At 47.0% G+C, this 22265-nt stretch overlaps 1 protein-coding gene across 4 annotated transcripts in view; it reads right to left on the reverse strand.

Moving 5' to 3' along the window:
- Positions 1–2323: 2323 nt before the first annotated feature.
- The window catches only part of ATXN7L1 (ataxin 7 like 1), a 255518-nt gene continuing 235576 nt past the window's right edge, over positions 2324–22265 (reverse strand). For 3 of the 4 annotated variants that reach the window (XM_065939242.1, XM_065939245.1, XM_065939244.1), the window contains 5 exons: positions 19434–19629; positions 15761–15882; positions 10589–11528; positions 7449–7523; positions 2324–5810 (listed from right to left, as the gene is read on the reverse strand). In XM_065939242.1, the coding sequence (XP_065795314.1) occupies positions 5769–5810; positions 7449–7523; positions 10589–11528; positions 15761–15882; positions 19434–19629 (1375 nt within the window). In that variant the 3' untranslated portion in view covers positions 2324–5768. The remainder of the gene's footprint in view (positions 5811–7448; positions 7524–10588; positions 11529–15760; positions 15883–19433; positions 19630–22265) is intronic. The other variant, XM_065939243.1, reaches the window with a different exon arrangement.

Consider the following 22265-nt stretch of genomic DNA (forward strand, 5'->3'; position numbering starts at 1 on the left):
TCTCCCTTGAAAATCACAAGAAACAAAAAGAAACAAAATCTAAACACTCTCTTGTGCCTTCTAACCTTCTTAAGACTTGGCTACACAACTGAATTTCCTTCAGTCTCCTGACACTTCCACTTCATCACACCTGCTTTGCTATGGTCACTGTGTGTCCAAGTTGTAACCCTTAGAACCTGTTGAGTATGAATTATTTGGAAAATGACATAACTATGTTAAGTATCTTGAGAGGGTATCATCCAGGATTTAGGGTGAGCCTTAAGTCCATGGACCGATGTCCTTATAAGAGAAAGGCCGGGGGCAGGGGGAGGGGGCTGCACTGAGAGAATAGCATTGAAACAAGTATACTATCAAGGGTGAAAGAGATCACCAGCCCAGGGTGGATGCATGAGACAAGGGCTGGTGCACTGGGAAGACCCAGAGGGATCGGATGGGGAGGGAGGTGGGAGGTGGGGATCGGGATGGGAACACATGTAAATCCATGGCTGATTCATGTCAATGTATAGCAAAAACCACTACAATATTGTAAAGGAATTAGTCTCCAACTAATAAAAATAAATGAAAAAAAAGAAAAAGAAAAAAAAAAAAGAGAGAGAGAATGGCCATAGGAGACTTGAAACCCAGGAGAATCAGAGCAGAAAGCCATGTGAAGGAGGCAGAGATGGAAGTGATGAGTCTACAAGCCAAGGAATGCCAAGGATTGTAAGCCATCACTAGAAACCAGAAGAGGCTGGGAAGGAATCTCCCCCACAGCCTTTGAGGGAGTGCAACCCTGCTTGATTTTGAACTTCTGGTCATCAGAACTCTGAGAGAAAGAATTCATGTTCTTTTAGGCCACCAAGTTGTAGCAATTTGTTATGACAGACCTAGGAGATTAATAGTCACCAATGACCTCCATGTTGTAGTACCTCAGACTCAATACCATCTCTCTCTTCCATTTTGCAACAGTAAACTCAGTTGACTCTTCCTTGCATGAAACATCCTATAGCCCTAGCTTCCAGGGAACTACCACCTGTTGGATTCTCTCTCTTCTCTTTGTGAGTGCTTCCTCTTTGGGTTCTTTGTGAGCTTTTCTGTTCCCACCCAACCTCTAAATGCCTGCTCTTCTCCCCCTACATTCTCTCATGTAATCACACATGTACCTGCGGCTCTAAATATCATCTATGTAACAAAGACTCCCAAATTGATGCCTCCAACTTACCCCTGCTGAGAGCTCCCGTCATGTGTTATCTCATGCCTTCTTGACACAGCAACTTAGTGGTTCCATGGTAATACCACACGTGAACAAACACAAACATGCAAAACATAATTCTTTATTTCCATGAAATGTTTCTTTTGCCCCCTCCCTAAACCCCGTTCTTCCTCTGGTTTTCTACTTCTGAAGAAATGGCATCTCTACCCAATACAACTGCTCTACCAGAAACCTGGGAGTCATTCTTTTCCTTACTCTCACATCCAATTCTTAAGCATGTCTCATCAATTTAACATGTAAAATGGATCTTGAATCCATTCACTTTTTTTTAAATATAGACTGTAACCATTCTGGAACCACACGAACACAATGTCTAACTGGGTCTCTTGCAACAACTTCTGATGGATTTTCTACACAGCAATTAGAGATCCTTCAACAGATCAGATCACATCATGCCCTTACATAAAACCCTTCAAAGGATTCCCACTGAACTAAGCACATAAATCCAAACTATGAGGTCTTTCGTGACCCTGCCACACCTTCTGTCCATCCTTTCCTGCTCTGCCCATCCCTTTCCCAGTTCTGTCCACAGTGTTCTGTCCCTGTTCTGTCTTCTTTAGGCTCCAAGAACCTACCATACTTTTCCCACTGTGGCCCAGCTCTGCCTGGGATTATCTCCCTGACACCGTCTTCAGCTCACTTTCTCAGAGGGAACTCCCTGATTGCAAACCACCCCCTCAGTCCATTTTACATTGGTTTCTCCTGTTATTCTCTATCATAGAACTCAAATCTTTCTACCATTTGCCACAATCTGTAATTATGCATTCCATCGTGTATTTATGTACCATCTCCCCTACCTGGGTGCCTTCAGAAAGCATCTGGGACTGTATCTGTTTCTCATCACTGAGCAGAGTGCCTAGCTCAGAGGCAGCCACAGATGGGATGCTCCATAAATATCTGCTGAATGAACTCTCTCTTCTACACCTTAAATGTGGGTTCTAGCAGGAAGGCTCATCTGCTGAGGACACATCCACCCAGAAGAATAAAAAACAATACCCTAAATCTACATTTTATGAAAACCCAAAGACATTGATTTACAAACATATAAATTATTTTATTTACAAAGCCATGTTACAAAAAAAAAAAAAAAAGCAAAAAAAAAAAAAAATACAATCGCTCACTGGAGAATGTCTCCAGGCCTGGTGCTGAACCACGGCAGTATCAATAGATACATGTTTGTTCTTTCCTTTTTAAACTGTAAGCCATAGAATTTACTATTTACACCTACTTTAGACATTTATTCTGCTTACAATATCACAGGCATGGAATGAATTCTATCTGATAGTGCTAATACATAAAGGTGTGGGACAAAGAAGGAAAATACTTAGTGTTACAAAATATGGATCGTAGAAAAGAAACCCACTCCACAAGTGTGGCATTTGTTTAGAATGTTTGGACATGCTTTCTTCAAAATTTCTGGAAAAGGTTCTAAAATTGGTAGTAGGAAAGGACAAATGAGCAGGTGCAAATTCTCCTCTGTGCAACAACAGTTATTGAATATACCCCATGACTGACCAGCTACATAAAACCCACAGAGTTTTGTTAAAGTGCCATGGGCTGACAGCATAACAAAATAGAAGGTGTAAATAGAAAATTTCTTTTTTTCCTTTTTTAAAACAAGAGTTCACTGAGAATCAGCAATAATAGAATATGCTGTATAAACTATTCTCTACAAAGGTTGATCAGCATTATTTACAATTGGTACATTGATACAAAAGAAGGCATACAAGTTATCCAGGTCGCTTTTTTTTTTTTTTATGGCTGACAGGTCTATGCATTGCGTTACGCTTTAACAACCAGAGCTTTCGAGCCTCTACGGCTGGCGACAAGTCACAAGATCTTCAGGCAGATGGGGGTGTGTGCAGTCAAGGGGCTAGGAGAGAGGGCTGAGTGGGGTGTGCAGAACCGAAGTACCCAAAGGATATTCCCCCAAAAATGCTTTATAGGCTGGTCCAGTTGAACTCCATCCAAACGAACTGAAAGAAAACCTTTTATTTGCATTCCATTTTTCAAGCTGTGAGTTTTGAATACATCATTATAAAGTAAACCTGTAGCTGACTGTGAAGGAAGAAACACCGTGGGTTTTCCCTTTTTGCTCAGTTTCCAGAAATGTCCTCACCTTGGTCAGAGCCAGTCTTTCACCAAGTAAGCAGCATTCAGTGGGGAGCCTCTTTATTCCAGCTTGCAATTCAAGATGTAGAGAGCTAAAATGTTTAAAATCCATTGAATCGCTCCTTTAGTCCCTGTCGAGACATTATTTCTCAGAAGCAGCCACTTAATCTCTCAACCTTTGTTTTCCCTCTTTGAGTGTAAGAGTTTGTAAATCAGAGGGTTATTTTGTTGCTGAGATTTTTTGTTGTTGTTTTCACTCCTGCAAGTATTACAACTCAAAATAAATTATTAAAAAAAAAAAACAGACTTCTAAAACTGAACAAGACGAAAATTGTGCAAAAATAACAAAGATATGTACATACTTTTCAGTCTGAAGAAATGTACAATAAAAACATAATTCAAAGAACATTTTAAAAATATAAACATTGCTTCAACTTTCCTAAGTTTCATATTGTTTCTGAAACTATTCTGGTCAGTTAGCTCTGTAATATAGTAAAACATAAATTATTACAAAATTAACACTATAAAAATTTACTTTAAGAATATCTTCTAAACTTTTTTCAAAGGGTCTAACCTTGTTTATAATTTCTTAAACATTTATAAGTCTTAAAATCTGCCTTAACCTTTTTTTTTTAAAAAAGAAAAAGTAACAATCTTCCCTTCAATTTGCAGTCTCTTTTTCCCAAGATGGAAATAAACCAGCATATAAGTGCACTTTTAACACTGTAGAAATAAAAATGAATTCATCTGAACTAATGTCCTAGTACCTAATATCAACTCCTGATTTTTAAAAAAATCATTTTATATTAAAAACTTTAGTAATCCTATTAAGAAACACTGTCAGTGCAATTCCATTGATGCAAATCACTCCGTTTGCCTCCCGTCTTTGCAAAATCCAATCATATGGTGAAATTTAACAGTAGTCTGATCTTTGGGTTTGGAGGGAATGGGAAAGAAAAGGAAAACTTTAGGGTAGGGATGAGGGTTTACGTCCAGCGGCAAAACTGGCATTCATATCTGACTTATGGATGAAGCAAAAACTCCTAGTATCTCTTCCATTATACTGTACACAAAGTTACATGATTCATAGCACAGAACACCTATTTTATATGGAGAACTCCTTTCCTGATTACAATTCCCAATTAGAGCATATGGTATTGTTTCTTTCAGAACTCCAGTGTGAACAGTTTTGCAGCTGCAGGCCTCCGGCTTCTCCCTTCTGGCTCTTCTCCATAAGTGGTGGCCTTACCATTCTTTCCTGGGTGGCTGTGCTGGATTGGGAGCCTCTGGCCAAGGGCACGGTGGTGGGTGGGCAATGCTAGTATTAATTCTCAACAGGGGTGTGGCAATTAACCCTCCACAGCAGCTTTCCCTCAAGCCCCTGCTTCTGGCCCGGCTTTTCTCCTCTTGTCAAGCCCCGGACGGCAGCTTGAGAACGTCCACAGCCCTGGGTACCATTCCTCCTCCTGAGTGGCTTCCTGAGGTCTTGTGCCCCTTTCCCTGGAATTCTTCCCCCCGGTGACTTCCTCGGCCTTGTGCCCTTGTACACGGTGCTCTGGGAGGGACTGTGTAGCATGGAGGCCTAACAAGCTCAGATGATCACAGTTACCCAATTCCCACCATCTTTTGAGGATGTCTTTTCCTACCCCCACACCATTCTTCCTGCAACCTTGTAGGTCCGTTCCTGCCCCTGTCCCTAACCCAGTACGTCTGTGAGCTGCAAAGCTGCATAGCGGTACTGAGTGAGCGCCATCATTAAATGCTCCTGTTCTCAATTCTGCATCTGGTTCCTGCCATTCTGCTGCCCTAGAAACCTGATGGGGACACGTGGCCCACGCTCCAGCTCTCTGTTCCCTAAATACAGGCAGCTCCCCAGCAAAGCCCCTCCCCCATCAACACACGGTCCAGAGGGGAGGTATGAGAGCCTGTTCCTCTGATGGCCAGGGGGGACCCAGAGAGTGGCAGGTAGGCGGGGACGGGAGGGAAAGATGGAAGAGCCCAAGGAAAGGAGCACTGAATGTGCTCAAGTTCAAGAGTTTCAGACGAGGCCAACCAGGAACAGACATTTTGCAATGTCTGCTCTTGTGGCTGGAGCAAAATGATGCAGTAGCAGCATCAGAAGCTAGATGAGTGACTCCAAACTTGGAAGAAGGTATACACATGGCAAATCAAAGAACGGAAACAAAACACTGGTACTTGTTTTCTGTAAATCTCAAATTCACGTTCTTTTGCCTTTTTCTTTTTTCCTCAAAACTAAAAATTGGTCAATTAAAAAAAGAAGAAAGGCCAGAGCCACAGGTAGGGCATAGGAAACAGACTCCCCCACTGCCCACTCCCCTCCCTCCTCTGGCTGGGGTGGAGTCCCGTGGCCAGGCATTGGTTTGGAAGTGGCTTCAGAGTCTTGTTATGGAAGAGTCCTTATCCTGCCCGTTCTGTTTGTGTTCTTCTAGGAAAGAAAAGAAAAAAGAAAAATCTTGTTTCAAAAACATACATTTGGGGTTACCTACAAGAGTTCAAAAAGATAGCCTCATTTCCTCATCTATAACAAAAAGGACACCATGCCACTTCCCGCATTCAGCAAAAGCCAGTTGTGAAGAGCAAATGAGGTGACTGAAGTAAAGGACTTGGTAAATGGAAGGTAGCCACAAAGGTCCCAGCTGTGGAGGAAAGCATATGGACAAATCCCGTAGATTCACAGGGCTCCCTCCAGGAGGGAGGACTGGGACAGCTGATCTGTCTCCTTTTTTGTTTTGTTTTTCTGTCCATCTTTTCCTAACTAACCCACAGAGAGCATGGAGAATTACCCAAGGAAGAAGTATAGTGCTGGGTTAAGCATAAAGGCTTTGAATATACAGGTTTGGTTCAAGTTCCTTCACCTTCATTTGCAAAATGACATTTTGTCCCCAACATGACCAGTTTGTTAAAAGATTGAAACGTATGTAATGTATGTGAGGGGCAGAGCACACCACCTACAGAGGAAGAGCTCAACAAAAGAGAGGTGTTGGTGTTATTGTTACAGTTAGGCTGTCTGTTAAACCCCACTGTGGGTTCCCAGCTAGTGTGCCTAGAGCTGTTGTTGATTGCACAGGTGCCTGTGAAGGGTCAAAGTGGAGTCTCCAGGCACACCTTGCAACCTGTTCAGAGGCCTGCTGTCAACAGGCAGATTCCTGGAGCCCCATCTTCACCCTAGCACAGAGGGTGGGCTGCAGGTGCTCAGTGCAAACCCCACCACAAGTGACTCAAAATGCTGGAGATGCACTCCCTGATCTGAGGATACAAAACTGTTCCCTATTAACCTTCACCCACACTCTACCCAAGGTTTGTGGGAAAACGCCAAAGGCCAAAGTGCAGAAGAACACTGTAACTCTGTATCTATGACACATATGGCACTCCTGAGACAATGTTAACAGCCATACACATATTTTTTCCCGTCATGTACAACCCTCCCTGGCCTCCCCAGGACGTGCACACACTCCACTGGAGAAAATCACATCTACACTGTTTACACACCTCAAGTTTATTAAAAAACTCTTAAATCTACCCTGAACAGTTCCACCATGAAACCACATCCTGAACGATAACTACAGCTCACCAGAAGCCTCGAGAAAGTGCTGACTGATGTCTGCCAAGAGTAAGGCCCCTTAGTCAACAGCATCTTATTTAACTTTCACAGCGACCTCAGAAGGTAGGTGTCCATTTTGCCATTTAACGTATGAAAAACCTGCGACTCAGAGAAGTAATCCGCCCAACATCATGCAACTGCTAACAGTAAAAGCTAGCATTTGTGTGTGTTAGGGCTCAGGCATTTTGTACAGGCTTTATGTCAATAAATTAATTTAATCCTCACAAAAGCCGCATGAGATAGGGGTCAGAATGAGCCCTCTTACAGACGAGGAAACTCAAGCACAGAGAAATGAAGGAACTTGCCCAAGGGCACGCAACCAATTACCAGAAGGCCTAGTTTTAGACGCCGGGCAGCCATTTTCTTAACCGGAGACGAGATGTGAACCAGGGTCTGACCCCAAAGCTCACATTCTTTCCACCCTGCTGAAGACCCTATGGACTTCTGCCCCCAGTAACTTACCGGTCGGCTGTGTCCTGGGCTGGATATGCTTGAAGGACTGGATTGTGACAAAGCTAGGCTGCTATTTTTCCCAACCTGAAAGACACCAGTGAAGCCCTCCTCAGACACGGGTGTCAGCTTGGGACAGACTCCCGGATACCACGAGCCGCGAGGGGAGAGGAGGAGGCTTCACGGTACCTCGCAGGCTCTCCTCCTGTGGTGTGGAACTCGTGTTTCCACCTTAAACGTCAGAAAAAATGGGTATGTTTCAGGGGGCCTCCACCACGCCCCTCTCATCCCAGAGGGAAAATTGAGGGGAACTCTCAAGCCGTTTCCCAGACGTGCAGATTGCAAGTTTTCTGGAGGAGGCCCAGTTTTCCCACCTGTGACTGCAGTTCCTGACCCATTTCGTCTCAGGCCCAGACTCCCTTGGACTGGCTGAGAATAAATGCCTGCGTTTTTTCCAAGTTTTCCCAGCACACTTGACATCGTTGTTAAGAAATACGGCAAGAGGCACCAGCTTTGCCTTCCAGTGGGAGCTTAAGCCCAGTCCTTCCTAACTTGTCCCCGGGGCATGTGGGCTTGGCCATTGTGCTCGCGGTGGGTGGCGTCCTCAGGGGAGGAGTTCCCTGCTCCTCGCCTTTTCATAGACACCTGCCTTACCTTCTGGAGAAGGCAACGCCACCCCACTCCAGTACTCTTGCCTGGAAAATCCCATGAATGGAGGAGACTGGTAGGCTGCAGTCCGTGGGGTCACTAAGAGTCGGAAAGGGCTGAGCGACTTCACTTTCACTTTTCACTTTCATGCATTGGAGAAGGAAATGGCAACCAACTCCAGTGTTCTTGCCTGGAGAATCCCAGGGACGGGGGAGCCTGGTGGGCTGCCGTCTATGGGGTCGCAGAGTCGGACACGACTGAAGCGACTTAGCAGCAGCAGCCTTACCTTCGCAGTCTTGTTTTTTGCTCCATTTAGTATCTCCACAGCAAATTCTGGGGCCTTACAACTACCAGATACAATTAAATAGATCCCCTATTGGTCCCAAAATCATATTTTATATTTTACCTTGAATTTCTCACCCTCGTGCCATGTCTCACCCAATCTCCTAAGAGATTCCAAAGGCCTAAGACTTCCCCAAGGGCTTAGATTTCCCCAAAGGCCTGAGATTTCCCCAAGGGCTTCCCGAAGGGCTTTCCCCAACACCTGGAAATCACCGGTGGTGACCCTGGACAAAGCCTTTTCTTAATGGCCTGGTGACAAGCACCCAGATATCAGCTGCAATAGAGAACCAACACTGACTGGCTCCAAGGCAGGTGTTACATTCATCTGCTCTTTTGAGTTCCCTCCTGATGAGCACTCTATCTGATGGAGGCTTGTCTGCTCCTTTCACCACTGGTTTTGACTAATTCAGCATGCTTACAAAACATTTCATATGGTCCTGCACATCAAAGAATCAACAGTGCCACATTTACTTGAGACAGAGGCACTCCATCAATAGAGACAGATGAAAAGTCCAGACTCCAGAGGCAAACTGCCTGGGTGTAAATCCCAGCCCTAATTTACTTGCTGTGTGACTTTGGGACATTATTTAACCTTCCTGTGCCTTGGTTTACTCATCTGTAAAATGGGGGTAAAGAACAGGTGAAGATTAAAGAATATATGAAGGGCTTGGACCAGAGTCCAGGCCATAAGTAACAGTTAGCTGCTAGAACTTCATTGAAAACAGGTGGCACTATAGCCTTGCTGCTCAGTTTGTGGCCAGCACACCAGTGCAGTGGCAATGCCTGGTGTCTGTTAGAAATGCAGACTCTCAGGCTTCACCTCAAACCTGCTGACTCAGAATGTGAACTTCATTGAGAATCCCCTGGTGATTTATGTGCACCCTCAAGTTTAAGAAGCCCTGGATCTGCCCTCCATCCTGAGACCTGGAGGTGGCAAGAACGAGCAGTTATTAGATTCAGGGTGGGGGTGCCCGGTGGGTGCTGGTCCCTCTCCCCAGCACCCCTGCAACTGCAAATGTGTGCAACTGTCTGGGCCCTGATGAGAGGACCTATGTACCTCTTGCAGACTTGGCCTCGGGTTGCAGCTTGTCTGGCCCTTGAGATCCAAAATTGCTATTCTCGCATGTTTGCTTGTGTTTTGTGAATCCCCCTCAAGAGTTTCTCTGCATGAGGTTTTAACAAGTCTCACACAAAGATGATGAAAACCATGAAAACATCTTTTAAACAACTGCCTCTCATGCCTCCAAAGCCCTCACTCCCAGATAGGGCTGGGGCCCACTGACGTCTGTCAGCCTGGGGCTGCTGCTACAGTCCATGCACACTGTCCTGAGAGGTCCCTCCCGCTGGACTCAGCTCGCAGAGACCCCAGGCAGCCCCTCCCTACCTCTTGCTCCTTCCTCTACACACAAATGACACCAGAGTTGGACGGGAGGGTTTTCTAAACAGCAATCCTGGCCGGAGAAGAAGGGGGAGACTTGAAGATGAGAACAGGGCTCCAGGGAAAAAACATGTATTCTTCATGGACCACATCCCATCCCCCCAGCTTCCCTCACGACACCCTCATCTGTGTATAGTGGCCTTGAACACTTCTGTGCCAGGTGGTGTGAGCTGCAGTGTTACTTCAGGAAATAAAGAGTTATCTTAGGAGTAGGGAGCCTGGTCAAGTGAGAAGCATAGCAGCCCCCCAAGGTGGGACCCAGGTCATCACGTAACCTGCTAGGCCCCGGGTTCTTCCTAAAGGGATGCCACTAGATCAAACTGCTTGGCAACAGAACTCTTCAGTGAAATCATCCAGACTGACAACAGAGTGAGGTGGGGAGCTCAGAATCTCTCTATGCCTTAGTCTGCTCATCTGTAAAGTGGTGATTACAACAGCATCAACTGCGCTGGGCTGTTGTGAGGATTAAATGAGGTGATACTCATATAGGACTCAGAATAGCACCTAGCACGTAGTGGGTACTGTAGAAAGTGTTTGTTACATAAACTTCTCTCAGAACAAGGGGTGGAATCACCTAGAGGGAGATCAAGGAGGGGACTCATGCTTGTGTTACCTATCTGGGCCACCTGTTTGGACCACTTGGCTAAGTCGGGGGGCACTGCCGCTTCCCCAACCCCCCTCCCTGGGCAGTGCCAGGAGGCTCCTGGAAGGACGGGTCCCTTACCTGCCGAGAGGAGGTGCTGTTAACAGGATCGGGCACCGGAGCAAGAAGGCTGGGCGGGTTCTTTCTGTGAACGCTATTCATTCCAGGCATTTTAGTGATTTTACAGGCTTTGCTACTAGAACTTGAGTTCTTACGCTTTTTTCCTTCTGATTTGTCAAAAGAGAGGGGCAGAGAAGACACAGCATTGTGTGAGGCCAGAGAGAGGTCCCCTGCAAGGGAGGGCACAGAGAGGGGACAGGAGTCACTGCTGCCGCCCCCAGAGCCCACGTGTCTCACTAGGTCCGTGGGGCCGCCAGGCAGCGAGGTCCGTCCTGAGGGCTCCAGTTTGGCACTGAGTGGGCTCACCCCATTGTTTGAGTTGTGCACAGACAGACTGTTATAGGGAGGGGCCGCCTGATAGGAGTTCAAAGCGGAACTGGCATTCAAAACACAGTTCTTTTTGTGGGGCCCTGACAATGGGGAGGCGAGGGATGTCTGCAGGGGTAATGAGGAGGAAGAGGAGGAAGTCGAAGACTGCGGCTTCCTCTTTTTGTTACTTGGAGACTCGTCGCTACGGGCGGACAGGTCTTTGACTTTTGAGGATTTGCTGGTTTTGGTTTTGGATGGCTTGTGGGATGGGGAAGCGATGACGGCTGGTATCGGGGACACGGCGGGTGGGGCCTTGAAGGTTGAGTCCATGATGCTGAGGGTTGCGGCCACATGAGGGAAAGCTGTGGTGTGTGACATGAGGGCGCTCGGGTCCGGCGATGTCACAAAAGCTGCATTTGAGAGCATGGCTGATGTCATTATGTAAGAAGAGGTGAGTCTCGAGCTGATGGGAGCTGAAGGAAGATACACAGCACTGGGGTTGCTGAAAGGCTGTAAAACGGATGCTGGAACAGGGGTGGTGAGGTGGGCTGCTGGCGAGGGCATGGGGCTATCTGCCGCAGGAGGGATCTTCCTAAACGTGAGAGAAGAGTGAAAGAGAAACAGTGAGAAATAGGCTTTGCATTGCTCCAGAAGCTCGATTAAGTGTGAGCATCAGGGCTACAGAGAAAACCCTGGTGGAAACCAGACTATGGAAAATGAAGCCTTGAAGGATGGCGAAATCTGATTTATGGCCCTTCCCTATGGTTTCCCCCCATTGCAACATCCGGCAAACTAGTTTTAATCACTTTCAGGTTTTCAGATCCTTTTCTCCATGCTTGGCTATTGGATAATGGCTGATTTGGGTTCCCGAATAAAAGGTGAATGTTAATTAGAATAGAAATTGCCCCAACAGTATCCCCCTGCTTTCTTGCCCCTGGCAGTGATGAAGGTGATTTTTAATGAGAGGTGGTCATTTCACACTTAGGTCCTGGCTTGACGAAGGGTGAGGACGGGGCTGTGCCACCTGCACATGGGGGCCAGAACATCCCCCCATGCCCCTGCAGCCTCTGCGCCCCCTGCCTCCACACCCTGCTCTTGACTGGAGTCACCCCTCTCCTCACAGGCCAGTCTGCCCCTGCATGCGCTGTCTGCAGTCTCTGGTTACCCTGTAGAGAGGCCCTGCTACATTTGTTCCTCTTCACCTTGCTCCGCCTCCCCACTCACTCGGGAGCTATCACTGGGGTGTGGCTGTTCTTCAGCAGGTCTTCCTGTCCTTGAGTTAAGAAGTGGGGAAGGTAGAAGAATCCTCATAGATCCAGAGAAGGGGATCAGGAATTTCTAGTTTGTTCTGAAGATAGATGCAGGAGAACACATGAATGGAGGGGTCCTTCCTGAAAGCTGGAGTGGGGGTACCTGGGGAAAAACTCTCTGCCTCCTACACTCTGTGGAGCCCAGGCACGCAGCAGGTAAAGGGTCACCCTGGGAGTCTCCCCGCAAACTCCATCTTTTGACTCATGATGGAAACAGCTTCTGCTTCCAAGCCGTGGCCTTGGTTCATGTTGTTACTACTCTGGGGACCAGGAGGAGCATGGGGGCTCAGGATCACCATGTCCCTGACTTTTCAGGAAAGGATACAGACCTCAGGAGAGAGGATACTGATCTCAGGAGCCAGGTGCATATTTTCAAACAGGTTCTTTCCTGTTTCTCACCTTGCTCACTCCTCCCTGTTTGTACTGGAAGTCATTTTCCATGTAGCTGGGGATCCCCAGAAGTTAGGAACTAGCTCTGCCTCTTGGAAAGCAGCACTTGAAGGCGGATAGGTGTGAGACGGTGCCTCCCTTCAGCAGGGAACTCTGGAAAGAGGCCCCGCTGAGGAGGACATGTCTCTCCTAGCCCTGCTCTCTCCAGAGGATTCCGTTTTCTGCCTGCAATTTGGTGAGGCCCATGGCTTCCATCTCTAGGGTGGGATCCATGGGGATCCTCGAATACACAAGTGCAGTGTCCTTGAAATCATCAGACTGAGATCAAATACAGGAGAAAAATGTTGCCAAAGTCAGCGTGGCCATAATGGTGTTTGAAAAATCTATTTTCTCTCAAGCCTAAAGAGGGTAAAAGATGCTATCGACACTAAACAAGGGCTCCATTAATAGTACTTGTTGTAATGAATGAATGACTGAATGAATGGATGGATGGGTGGGTGGTGGATGGGTGAGCGGATGAATTCTCAGCAGCAATACAACAAAGCATGCCAGCCAAGGACTCCCATAAATCAGATGAGAAAGGCCTAAACACACCCTTAGAACTGTCTGGCACTGCACCACCCCTCTCTAACAGCACCAGGGCCCATTTCTCAGAGGGTGCGATGTCCGCACACCACATTGTCTCTGCTGGCTGCTGCCTCCTGTGGTTCTCCAGGCATCCCACTCAATCTTTCCTTCACTCAAGTTTTGTACCAGCTAAACTACGGGTAGGAGTCCATATGGGCAGAGTTCTGGCAGTTACTTGTAATAAAAAGTTATTTACAAATACCAGATGGCTCATTTAGAGAGGGCCCCAATCGATGACCATAAGTGGGATCCATCTGAGTGTCCTGATCCGGGATTTCCCCATTACAGAGTCTACACTCAGGTTTCAGCCTGTGCTGACCAGAGCTGAAGTCCTCAGCCTGCCCTGGCTGACACTCAGCACTGGGATGGGCGCTATTTTTCTGCATACCTTCTACCTCTTCCCTTCCTCCCCCCACTCATCTTAAGTGGACAGCAGAGGCAGGAGGGGCAAAGGGGCAGGGGGCGAAACAGGGCGGGGGGCATGTGGCAGCTCACTGTCCCCGGGAACCCCTTCCCCCATGCTAGACAGTTCATGTGCTTTTCAGGTGCCAATGGCAGTGGATTTCAGCTTGGTGGGCTGTGTCCCCGTTGCAGCTTTGCACGCTGGCCTAGGGAAGTCCCATACAAAAGCCCCGAGATGCGAATAAATTACAGAGCCCATCCTCCCCTGCCGGCTGGCACGGAGATCCAGATGCTGACCTGGCTGAAAGAGAATACTGTGTTGGCGTCTCCTGATGCAGAGTTAAATGCTTGTTAAAGAAAAAAGAGTCTTGGCCGTTCCTTTTCTTCCTAATGTCTTCCACGCCCCCATCGGCTGCCATCCCTCCAGGTTCGGGCCCGTCGGGGCCTGGGGTTTGGGCAGCGAGGTTGAGAGGGCAGCGGGGTGCTACGCTCTCCAGAGTTGACACCCAGGCAGCCCCAATGTTGCTCAGTGACAGCAGATTTGTTAGGCAAGTCCTGAAAAGGGGGGAGGGACCTGATGCCCTGTGGCTCGGGTTTCTGTGCCTGAGGAGGAAAGGAATATGGACTTGAGCTGACAGGACACCAGGCAGCGAAATACAGATCAACACATTCCTTCCACGTGTCCGGGACTAACACTTCCACAACACAGGAGAGCAGAGCTGCGGGCCACCAGGGCCAGCTGCCACGCTGGGGGACCCGCTCACAGGCTTCAGTCGCCTGACACCAGGGGTACGGGAACCCCGCATGCAGCCCATCGGGTGCCGCTCAGAGAGGCCACGGGTAGAAAACGGGCGCCCTTGAGACACACTGGGCAGTCACTGAAGTGAGAAGGAACCATAAGCTTCTCTTGTGGCCCTTTCCTACGTCACAACAAGTGTCAGCGTGTCATCCTAAGTCTGCGTGGAGAGCTCACAGCACACGCGGTGGGGCTTACTTCTAGAAGTTCTGGAAGCTCTCAGGGCGTAGTGGTGAATAGGGGCTGAGGGCACTGTCTGGGAGAGAGGAGGCGACCTGGGAGTGGGCAGGTTTCAAATGCTCTTCCCGTCCTACCCTAGGACCTAGTACTGTTTCTCGGGAATGCCTTCCCAGTCTTTCCTGGGCTTCACTGGGCAGGCTGGAGGGTTCGATGCTGGCTTTCCTGGACCATCTGGGCCTAGAGCTGAGGGATCCATGATTCTACAGATTATGAGATCCTAAAAGGTCACCTTTGCAGGGGTTGGGGGCGGCTGGAGAGCGCCAGGGGGTCAGCCTGGCATTACCAAGTGTCCAGAACGGCAGTTCCTTAGAGGCTATGCTTTGAGAGGACCTAGCGTGTCACTCTGTACAACAGCATTGCATTTCCCTAAGTCAAGAAGGCTTTTTCCCTTTTTATGAATCTATTAAAATGTAAATACATCGAGAGGTATTGGAGAATAAAAGGACCATAGAGAAATGGGACGTAAGTTAGGTTTAGGGTAGAGAGAAGTATGTAGAGAGGTGAGGAGAGAGTCCTAGGGATGTGGGAAGGGCCAAAGACAAGCTTAACCAACTTGGCAACATGGTCCTGGATCTGCCCTGTTTGGCCACGCTGCATAGTTTTTCATAAAAAATTAAACAATTAATTTAAACATTTGCAAATTGGTCAATAACCATTATGAAAGTTTTAGTATCCATTTCTAGTATTAACATTATAAACAGAAGCATATTCTTTTTTTTTTTTTTTTTAGAAGCATATTCTTATATCCTTAGATAGTCATGGCAAAAAGGCCCTTTAACACTTAAATAAACAAGGTCTTATACCTTTCCATTTAGTTAGAAGATTACCAACATAAAAGTTATCTCCAAAGAAGATAAAATATACCACACATCGTAGTTGTCTCTGAAAAACTACAGGCAAGCCACCAAGGGGGGCTGACGTTCAAGAATTAATCATGAATTCTGATTTCAGAATCATTTCATTCAACAAAAAGCCAACTAGGGACATTCATTTAGAAAACTGGGGTTCAGAGGGTTGTGGGGCAGCTCATCTCATATTGCACAAGAACTGCTCACTTACTTCCACATCTGTGAATTCAAGTGTTTTTCTACCATGGAGTTTAGTGCGAATCGAAAACGATCCCATCTTCTATCAAACACATAGTACCCTCGTCCCATGAGGCGACTCCCAAATGAGCAAAACTGTGAGGGGAAAAAAAAAAACCACATTTTTAACTTTGATTACAGGTTAATAAGCTAATACAAGCCACACAGAGACAAATAACATTTACATAAAAACACACAGGGGTATAGTTTTCCTCAAAATAAAGAAGCAAATAGTATCGAAGCCAAAAATATTTCTGTGTGAGCTCCCAGATTTTCTGTAGAACCTCACAGGGTGAGTCAACAATAGTGACATTCAATCGTCTGTGGCACTGAGGGTTACCTCCTCTATCCCAGGGACTGAGCCAGCACTTTCAGTTGAAAAAATAAACAAACCAACAGCAACAGTAGCCAGGATGGTTTTTCAGCACCACGGGCCGGTCACATCAGCCATCTTCTCAAGGAAGTCAGGCTTCCCTGCTTCCCATCACAGTAATGGCAACAGCTTGTTCTAAGGTTCTCCTGTTGACAGATCATACCTTTCCTATCTGTTGTCAACAGAGCCACTTCCCTTCCAGCTGGGGCTGAACCCCTTCCTCTCCTGGTGTCAGCCTCATCTCCCCTCCCATCAGCACGGCCAGGCTGCCTGGGACACGGCCACCGCTGCTGAGCTCACTCTCCTGCTGCGTCTTCCCTCTTCTCTGGGCTGTGTCCAGTTCTCTCCCTCAGGGCCTGAATGAAGACTTACCTTTCCAGTCGCCTTGGTCTGACTTACCTTGCCACTCTGAACTCCCACAAACCCCTATACACACTTTAGCACCTTCCACCTGGGAACAGTTATGTGGCTGTTCTATGTGACACTGAATGCTTCTGTGGTGGTCTTGATGACTACAAGTGTTTAAAGGCCAGAGACCCCCATTCTCTTCTTCCTCCTCAATATGAGGCTAGTAGGGATTTAGGCTAAAGGATGGACTATAGAGATATGGTCCTACAAAGTATTCAGAGTGAACTCACACTTTAAACATAGGGCTGAAACATGAGCAGTTAGATGGTTAATAAATGTCATTTGATGATGATGTTAGGACACCCAGAAGGCCAGCAGACAGAAATGCAAGAAGGTGACATTTGGCTGGTCAGAGCTCAGGCAAGTTTGCAAGTGACTCTATAACTCAAATGCAGCTCCTCTCCCTCCCCCAGGCCTCTCCCAGCAGCTCCCTGGACTCCGTCCCAGACACAGTGCTGGGCTGGCACTCATTCCACAAACGCTTCCTGGAACCAGTCTTTGGAACAGTTCTCAGGAGGAAATGCAAGACCTTCCCTTTGTTTTGTTTCTGCTTATGTTTGGGGGTCGGTGGGCGGGGGTTGCACTAAAATCTTGCCACCCATCAAATCTGGTACTCCTGATGAAAAACTCTTTTCCTCACATTAAGTGCTTACTGGCCAAGCCAGAAAACATACAAAGGGAGTTCTCCCACATGGAAGCTGGTCCCCAACAGCACATAGGCACTGGTCCAAGTCCAGACATTTTTTCTTCTTTCGTCTCCTTGCTAAAGACACCCCAAATGAGGGTTCATTACAAAAATTGACTTAATGTATCAGTTGGCCGTGAAAGAAAGGACAAAGCAAAGAAACAAATCCATGGCCTTTCCATTTAAATCAGCAAAACATGAAGGGCACACAAATCTGCCAGGCTCCAAGTTGAGCTAATCCACTATAGCCTGGCAGCGTGTCATTTGGACAGAGATCTTGATGTGCTCCAGAGTCTGGCCTTCTGGTAGAGAGCCCTGTCTCACTTTCAGACTTGGAAGCTGGAGGCCTCTTAACTGTCTGCGCTACCTATGTCTCTAGTTCAATAGAGGTGCAAGGCTCAGCGCCCCAGAGGCTCCTGTTCTTAATTGCATATGGTGCCCCAGGCGGGGCTGTAGCTCCTTGCAGCATGGGCCACTGTGGCAGACCCGACTAGTTGCCAAGCTCATCAACTACCATCTCACTCCCCAGTTCTCCCTGTTTTTTCCTGCAGTGAGCAGGAAAGGTGGGTTTCTTCCCAGAACCTTGGGATGAATCATGGCTGGGCTCATCCTGTGTGCTGTTTTAGTTGCTAAATCATGTCCGACTCTTTACGACCCCATGGATTGTAGCCCGCCAGGCTCCTCCATCCATGGGATTCTCCAGGTAAAAACACTGGAATGGGTTAACATTTCCTTCTCCAGGGGATCTTCCTGATCCAGGGATCAATCCCTCATTTCTTGCATTGGCAGGCATTTTCTTTGCCACTGAGCCATCTAGGAAGCCCCATCCTGTGTTTCCTACAAGCCTATCCTCTGCCACTGATTGGTATAGGGGTGGGCATGTGACCTACTTCTGGTGGATGGAAGAGAGGTCTGCTGGGAGGGCTCATAGGAACATCTTCTTCCCTAAGAAATGACATAAGAGCATCTTAGAGGAAGACTCCCTTCCTGTCAGTCCCTTTCCCCACTTTGTAGAATGCGACTTGGTGAGGATGTGATGTTGGAGCTGGAGCCGCCATATCCAGACTGTGCATGAAAGGCAAAAAGGGTTGGGGAATTCTCCCTCCGCAATATGACACTGAAGAGATGCAGAAACAAGCCTGGAACTACTCACCTCTAGAATTTGTGCTATATGAGACAAGTAAATGGCTGATGCGCATACACGGTATGACTTTTCTATTACTGACAGTCAGAGGCATTCCTAATCGTCCCTGTTTCTGTACTAGCCGAGAGGTTAAGTCTCAAGCTGTTGGAGAAGCACACTGGTAGAACTGGGCAGGGAGTCCCTCTCCTGATGCAGGGCTGATTTCACCTACACAGTTCATGAGATCCCGGGACAGTCAGAGCTAACCTTGAAGGCTTCACGCTGGGACCAGAGCAAAGCGGCTATGGGGTCCCATGTTTCTGGCCTCCCTGAATTCGGCTCTGTTGATGGTAGCACCAGGCATTCCTTTTTTAAGTGCTCACAGGGCCAACATAAACAAGCTTCCAGCTGATGCTTCCTTATACCTCCCACCTGGATTTCAACGACCTTCTGAATTGTTAAAGTGGACTCTTCCAAGGAACTGGGGAGAAACTGACCTTTTCATTAACCTGCTATCATGCTGACATGAAATGCTTCCTTCTTTCCTACACACACACACACACACACACACACACACACACACACACGAGTTTTGTGCCATATGGTCACACCTACTAAGAACAATAAAACTCAGAACCAACAGGGAAGAAAACCAGCCAGGGCTCGCACCTGGCACATTGCTCAGACAGACAGTCCCCAAAGCAGGTTAGCCAGACTGAGTCTTGAAATCAGACGATGCCTTTCAGATGGGCAAGGCAGGAAGGTCAGCTCCCCAGTGGTCTTCTATGAACACCGTTTCTCAAGCATTATCACTTCAAGGTGCAGCATAAATACTCAGGTGCTTAAAGGATTATGATCAGCTGGGTGCCCTCACTTTTCCTTCTGTGATTTTCAAGGGGATTTCTAAGGCAATCATTCAACCTCAGGGAAAGCCCTTTCAAAAAACACTGTCCTGGAGGCCTCTGCTTAGGAAGGATGCTATTGGAGGATGCAGTCCCCTAAACACCACAAAGCGTGGGGAGAAAGAAATGCCAGGATGGAAACAGAAAGAGGCCTACCGCAAGAGGTCTGGGGTGGTGGGCAGAGAAATGACAGTCTAATAGCTTCTCGGATTCATCGGTTCCGTCCATCTCCCCTTCATCACTCGACAGTCGGCTGGCGAGGTCACCTCCAACTGGGGGCAGAGGGGGTTCCGGAGTGTAGCCACTGTGATTTGAAGATGTGCTGCTGCTTATGCTATTTGCAGAAGATGGTCTAAGGGCAAGAGAAAGCAAACAGAATAAACTTTTCTGAGGGAAACAGACCCACCCAGTTTCACGGAGCTCAGAATCAGACCAATTAGCCTTCCCCATACATTAAGGAGGGCAGGTCGATGACAGACCTGCACAAGGAAAAAATTCAGGCGGAGAGGAGAGGCAGCGACCAGCTCTCTACGCGATCGGGTGGAGCTGAGACTCTGCCCTGCCTGAATGCGGGTACCAGGGAAAACTCCAACACTGTAAGCAGAATAGAAAATACAAAAAACAAACTCGTGTGGCAGAGAATTAATTCAACTTAAAACTAGTCATCTATGAATTCAGTTACAATTCTTCATTCATTTGCATGTAAGGAATTTACACTTGCCCTGCAGTTGCTTCTCTCTGAAAGCAGACGGTGATGGGAAGATCAACCAGATAAACAAGCTCAAATCAGTCAACAAAATGTCAGTGATGACGAAAGACAGCCTTACAAACACAGCTGCTGAACTATGACTTTATGACGGTGTTCCCATACCTACATGAAAAAATGTTTTGTCCCAGATGGGACCACAATTTCCTCACCCTGAAGCCAAGCCTGTTTCTTAATATCAAGTCATATGTAGTTTAATTGTATCTTCTGAGGGTGAATGTTTCTATTTAATTTTTGACAAGCCACTAGACCCACAGATTGGCATGGCTGACTCAACAGTAGGTGTTGAAGAAATATGTTTCTCAATGAAGGAGCGAATTAATTCCATGTGTATAAACAATCCAACAGATCTCATCCCAGTCATGGCTAAGCTTATAGAAAAGCAGTGTCACAGTAAGAGGCAGTACCAAGGCTTTCTAAGCAGTGCGAAACAAAAGAAAACACACCTCCGCATCAGGAGGAGAGTCAGAAGAATGGTCAAAGCTAGTTGTTAATTGTTTTGATTGACCAGGGAGACAGTCAGGGAGAAAAAGAAGTTTTAGAGGAAAAAAAAAAAATCAGGATTTTTTTTTTTGACGTGGGCCATTTTTAAAGACTTTATGGAATTTGTTACAATATTGTTTGTTTTACGTTTTGGTTTTTTGGCCCTGAGGCAGGTGGGTGGGATTCTTAGCTCCCGCATGACCAGGGATTGAACCCACAGTCCCTGCATTAGAAGGCAAAGTCTTATCCACTGGACTGCTAGGGAAATCCTCAGGATCTTAAAAAAAAAAAAGCAAAGAAAGGTTTTCTGCATTCTGCTTTGAAAGTTGCCCCTTCAAGTAACATGAAGGGGCTTTTACTCATATACCTCTCTTCTCTCCCTTTCACCTTGGACACTTTGTTGTTTTGAAATCTTTCTAGGTGTCAAATACCTGAGTTCAAACCAGATCCCCAAAGCACAGTCACATAAAAACAAAGCCACAAAGGTGGAAAAAAAATTGATAGATGAACGGATAAACAAAACATGGTATGTCCATACAATGGAATATTAGTTAAGTCTCAAAAGGGAAGGGAATTCTGGTACATGCTACAGCATGGATGAACCTTGAAGACACTACGCTAAGTGAAATAAGCCAGTCACAAAGGACAACTATTGTATGACTCCACTTAAACAAGGTATCTGCAACAGTGAAATTCAGAGGCAGAAAGCAGAACGGTGGTTACACCAGGTGCTGGGAATGGGGACTTAAGTGTTAAATGGTACAGAGTTTCAGGACTGAATGATGAAAAAGTTCTGGAGATGCATGGTAGTGATGGCTGCACCAACAAGGTCCTTAATGCCACTAAAAAAGATTTTTCTTTGCAAAGAAAAGCTGGTTTCCATCTTCATCTGGACCTTGTTTCTTCTGGATGTGCTGCAGCCATCTTGCTACAGACTTTGAAGATGGAGCCGAAAGACTGAAGAGGGTGGAATAAAAGGGCAGGGACGGACAGCCAAGCCCTGATCTCTGGGGACTGGTGTCCTTCCACCTCTGGACTTCCTGTCACCAGCAGTAAGAAATCTCCTAGTTACTGAAGTGACTAGTAAGCAAGGTTTTTTTGTTACTTGCACTTGAAGTGTCCCAACAAGTGTGAACAAGAGATTTTACCCTGTTTTTAGGAGACAGACTGCAGCTGGAGAATGTTAACTAATGGGAAAGAAGCTGATCTACCACAGAACCCTGATAAGCAGGGCACCGTGGGCAGCTAGAGCTGCAAAAGTCACAGATGAGGTGAGGACTGAACGCAGCAGGAGAGCTGAAAGGCTTGATACTGGATTGTTGGACCCACAAGTCATCACTCCTCACATAGCCAGATGACTTAGCACTGCCCCACCTGCCCGCTCCCACTCCAATCAACACTCAAACAGAGAAAATGAACTGAGATTCCAGACAGGGGGCCACCAGCAGAGACTAGGAGGGAGCACAGGGCTAGAAAAAGGGGGGCTGTGGGCTGTCCCTGGTCAGATCCTTAACCGGCACTCCCGGAATGCCTACTGCCCGGCACATCAGCAGGCAGGATTCTTCCCTTGGGAAACTTAATGGTCGCAGAGAAAAGGCTTCCACACTTTGCATAAATATCAACAAAAGGCGGACTGGTGATGTGATGACCTTATGGTTGACAGTCCCACACACAGACCTCCAATCAGCTTATTAGAGTCTTTCTTTTAAAATGAATGGTTAGAAATCACCAAACATTCC

Source organism: Muntiacus reevesi, chromosome 6 (assembly GCF_963930625.1).
Source record: "Muntiacus reevesi chromosome 6, mMunRee1.1, whole genome shotgun sequence".
Classification (NCBI taxonomy): domain Eukaryota; kingdom Metazoa; phylum Chordata; class Mammalia; order Artiodactyla; family Cervidae; genus Muntiacus; species Muntiacus reevesi.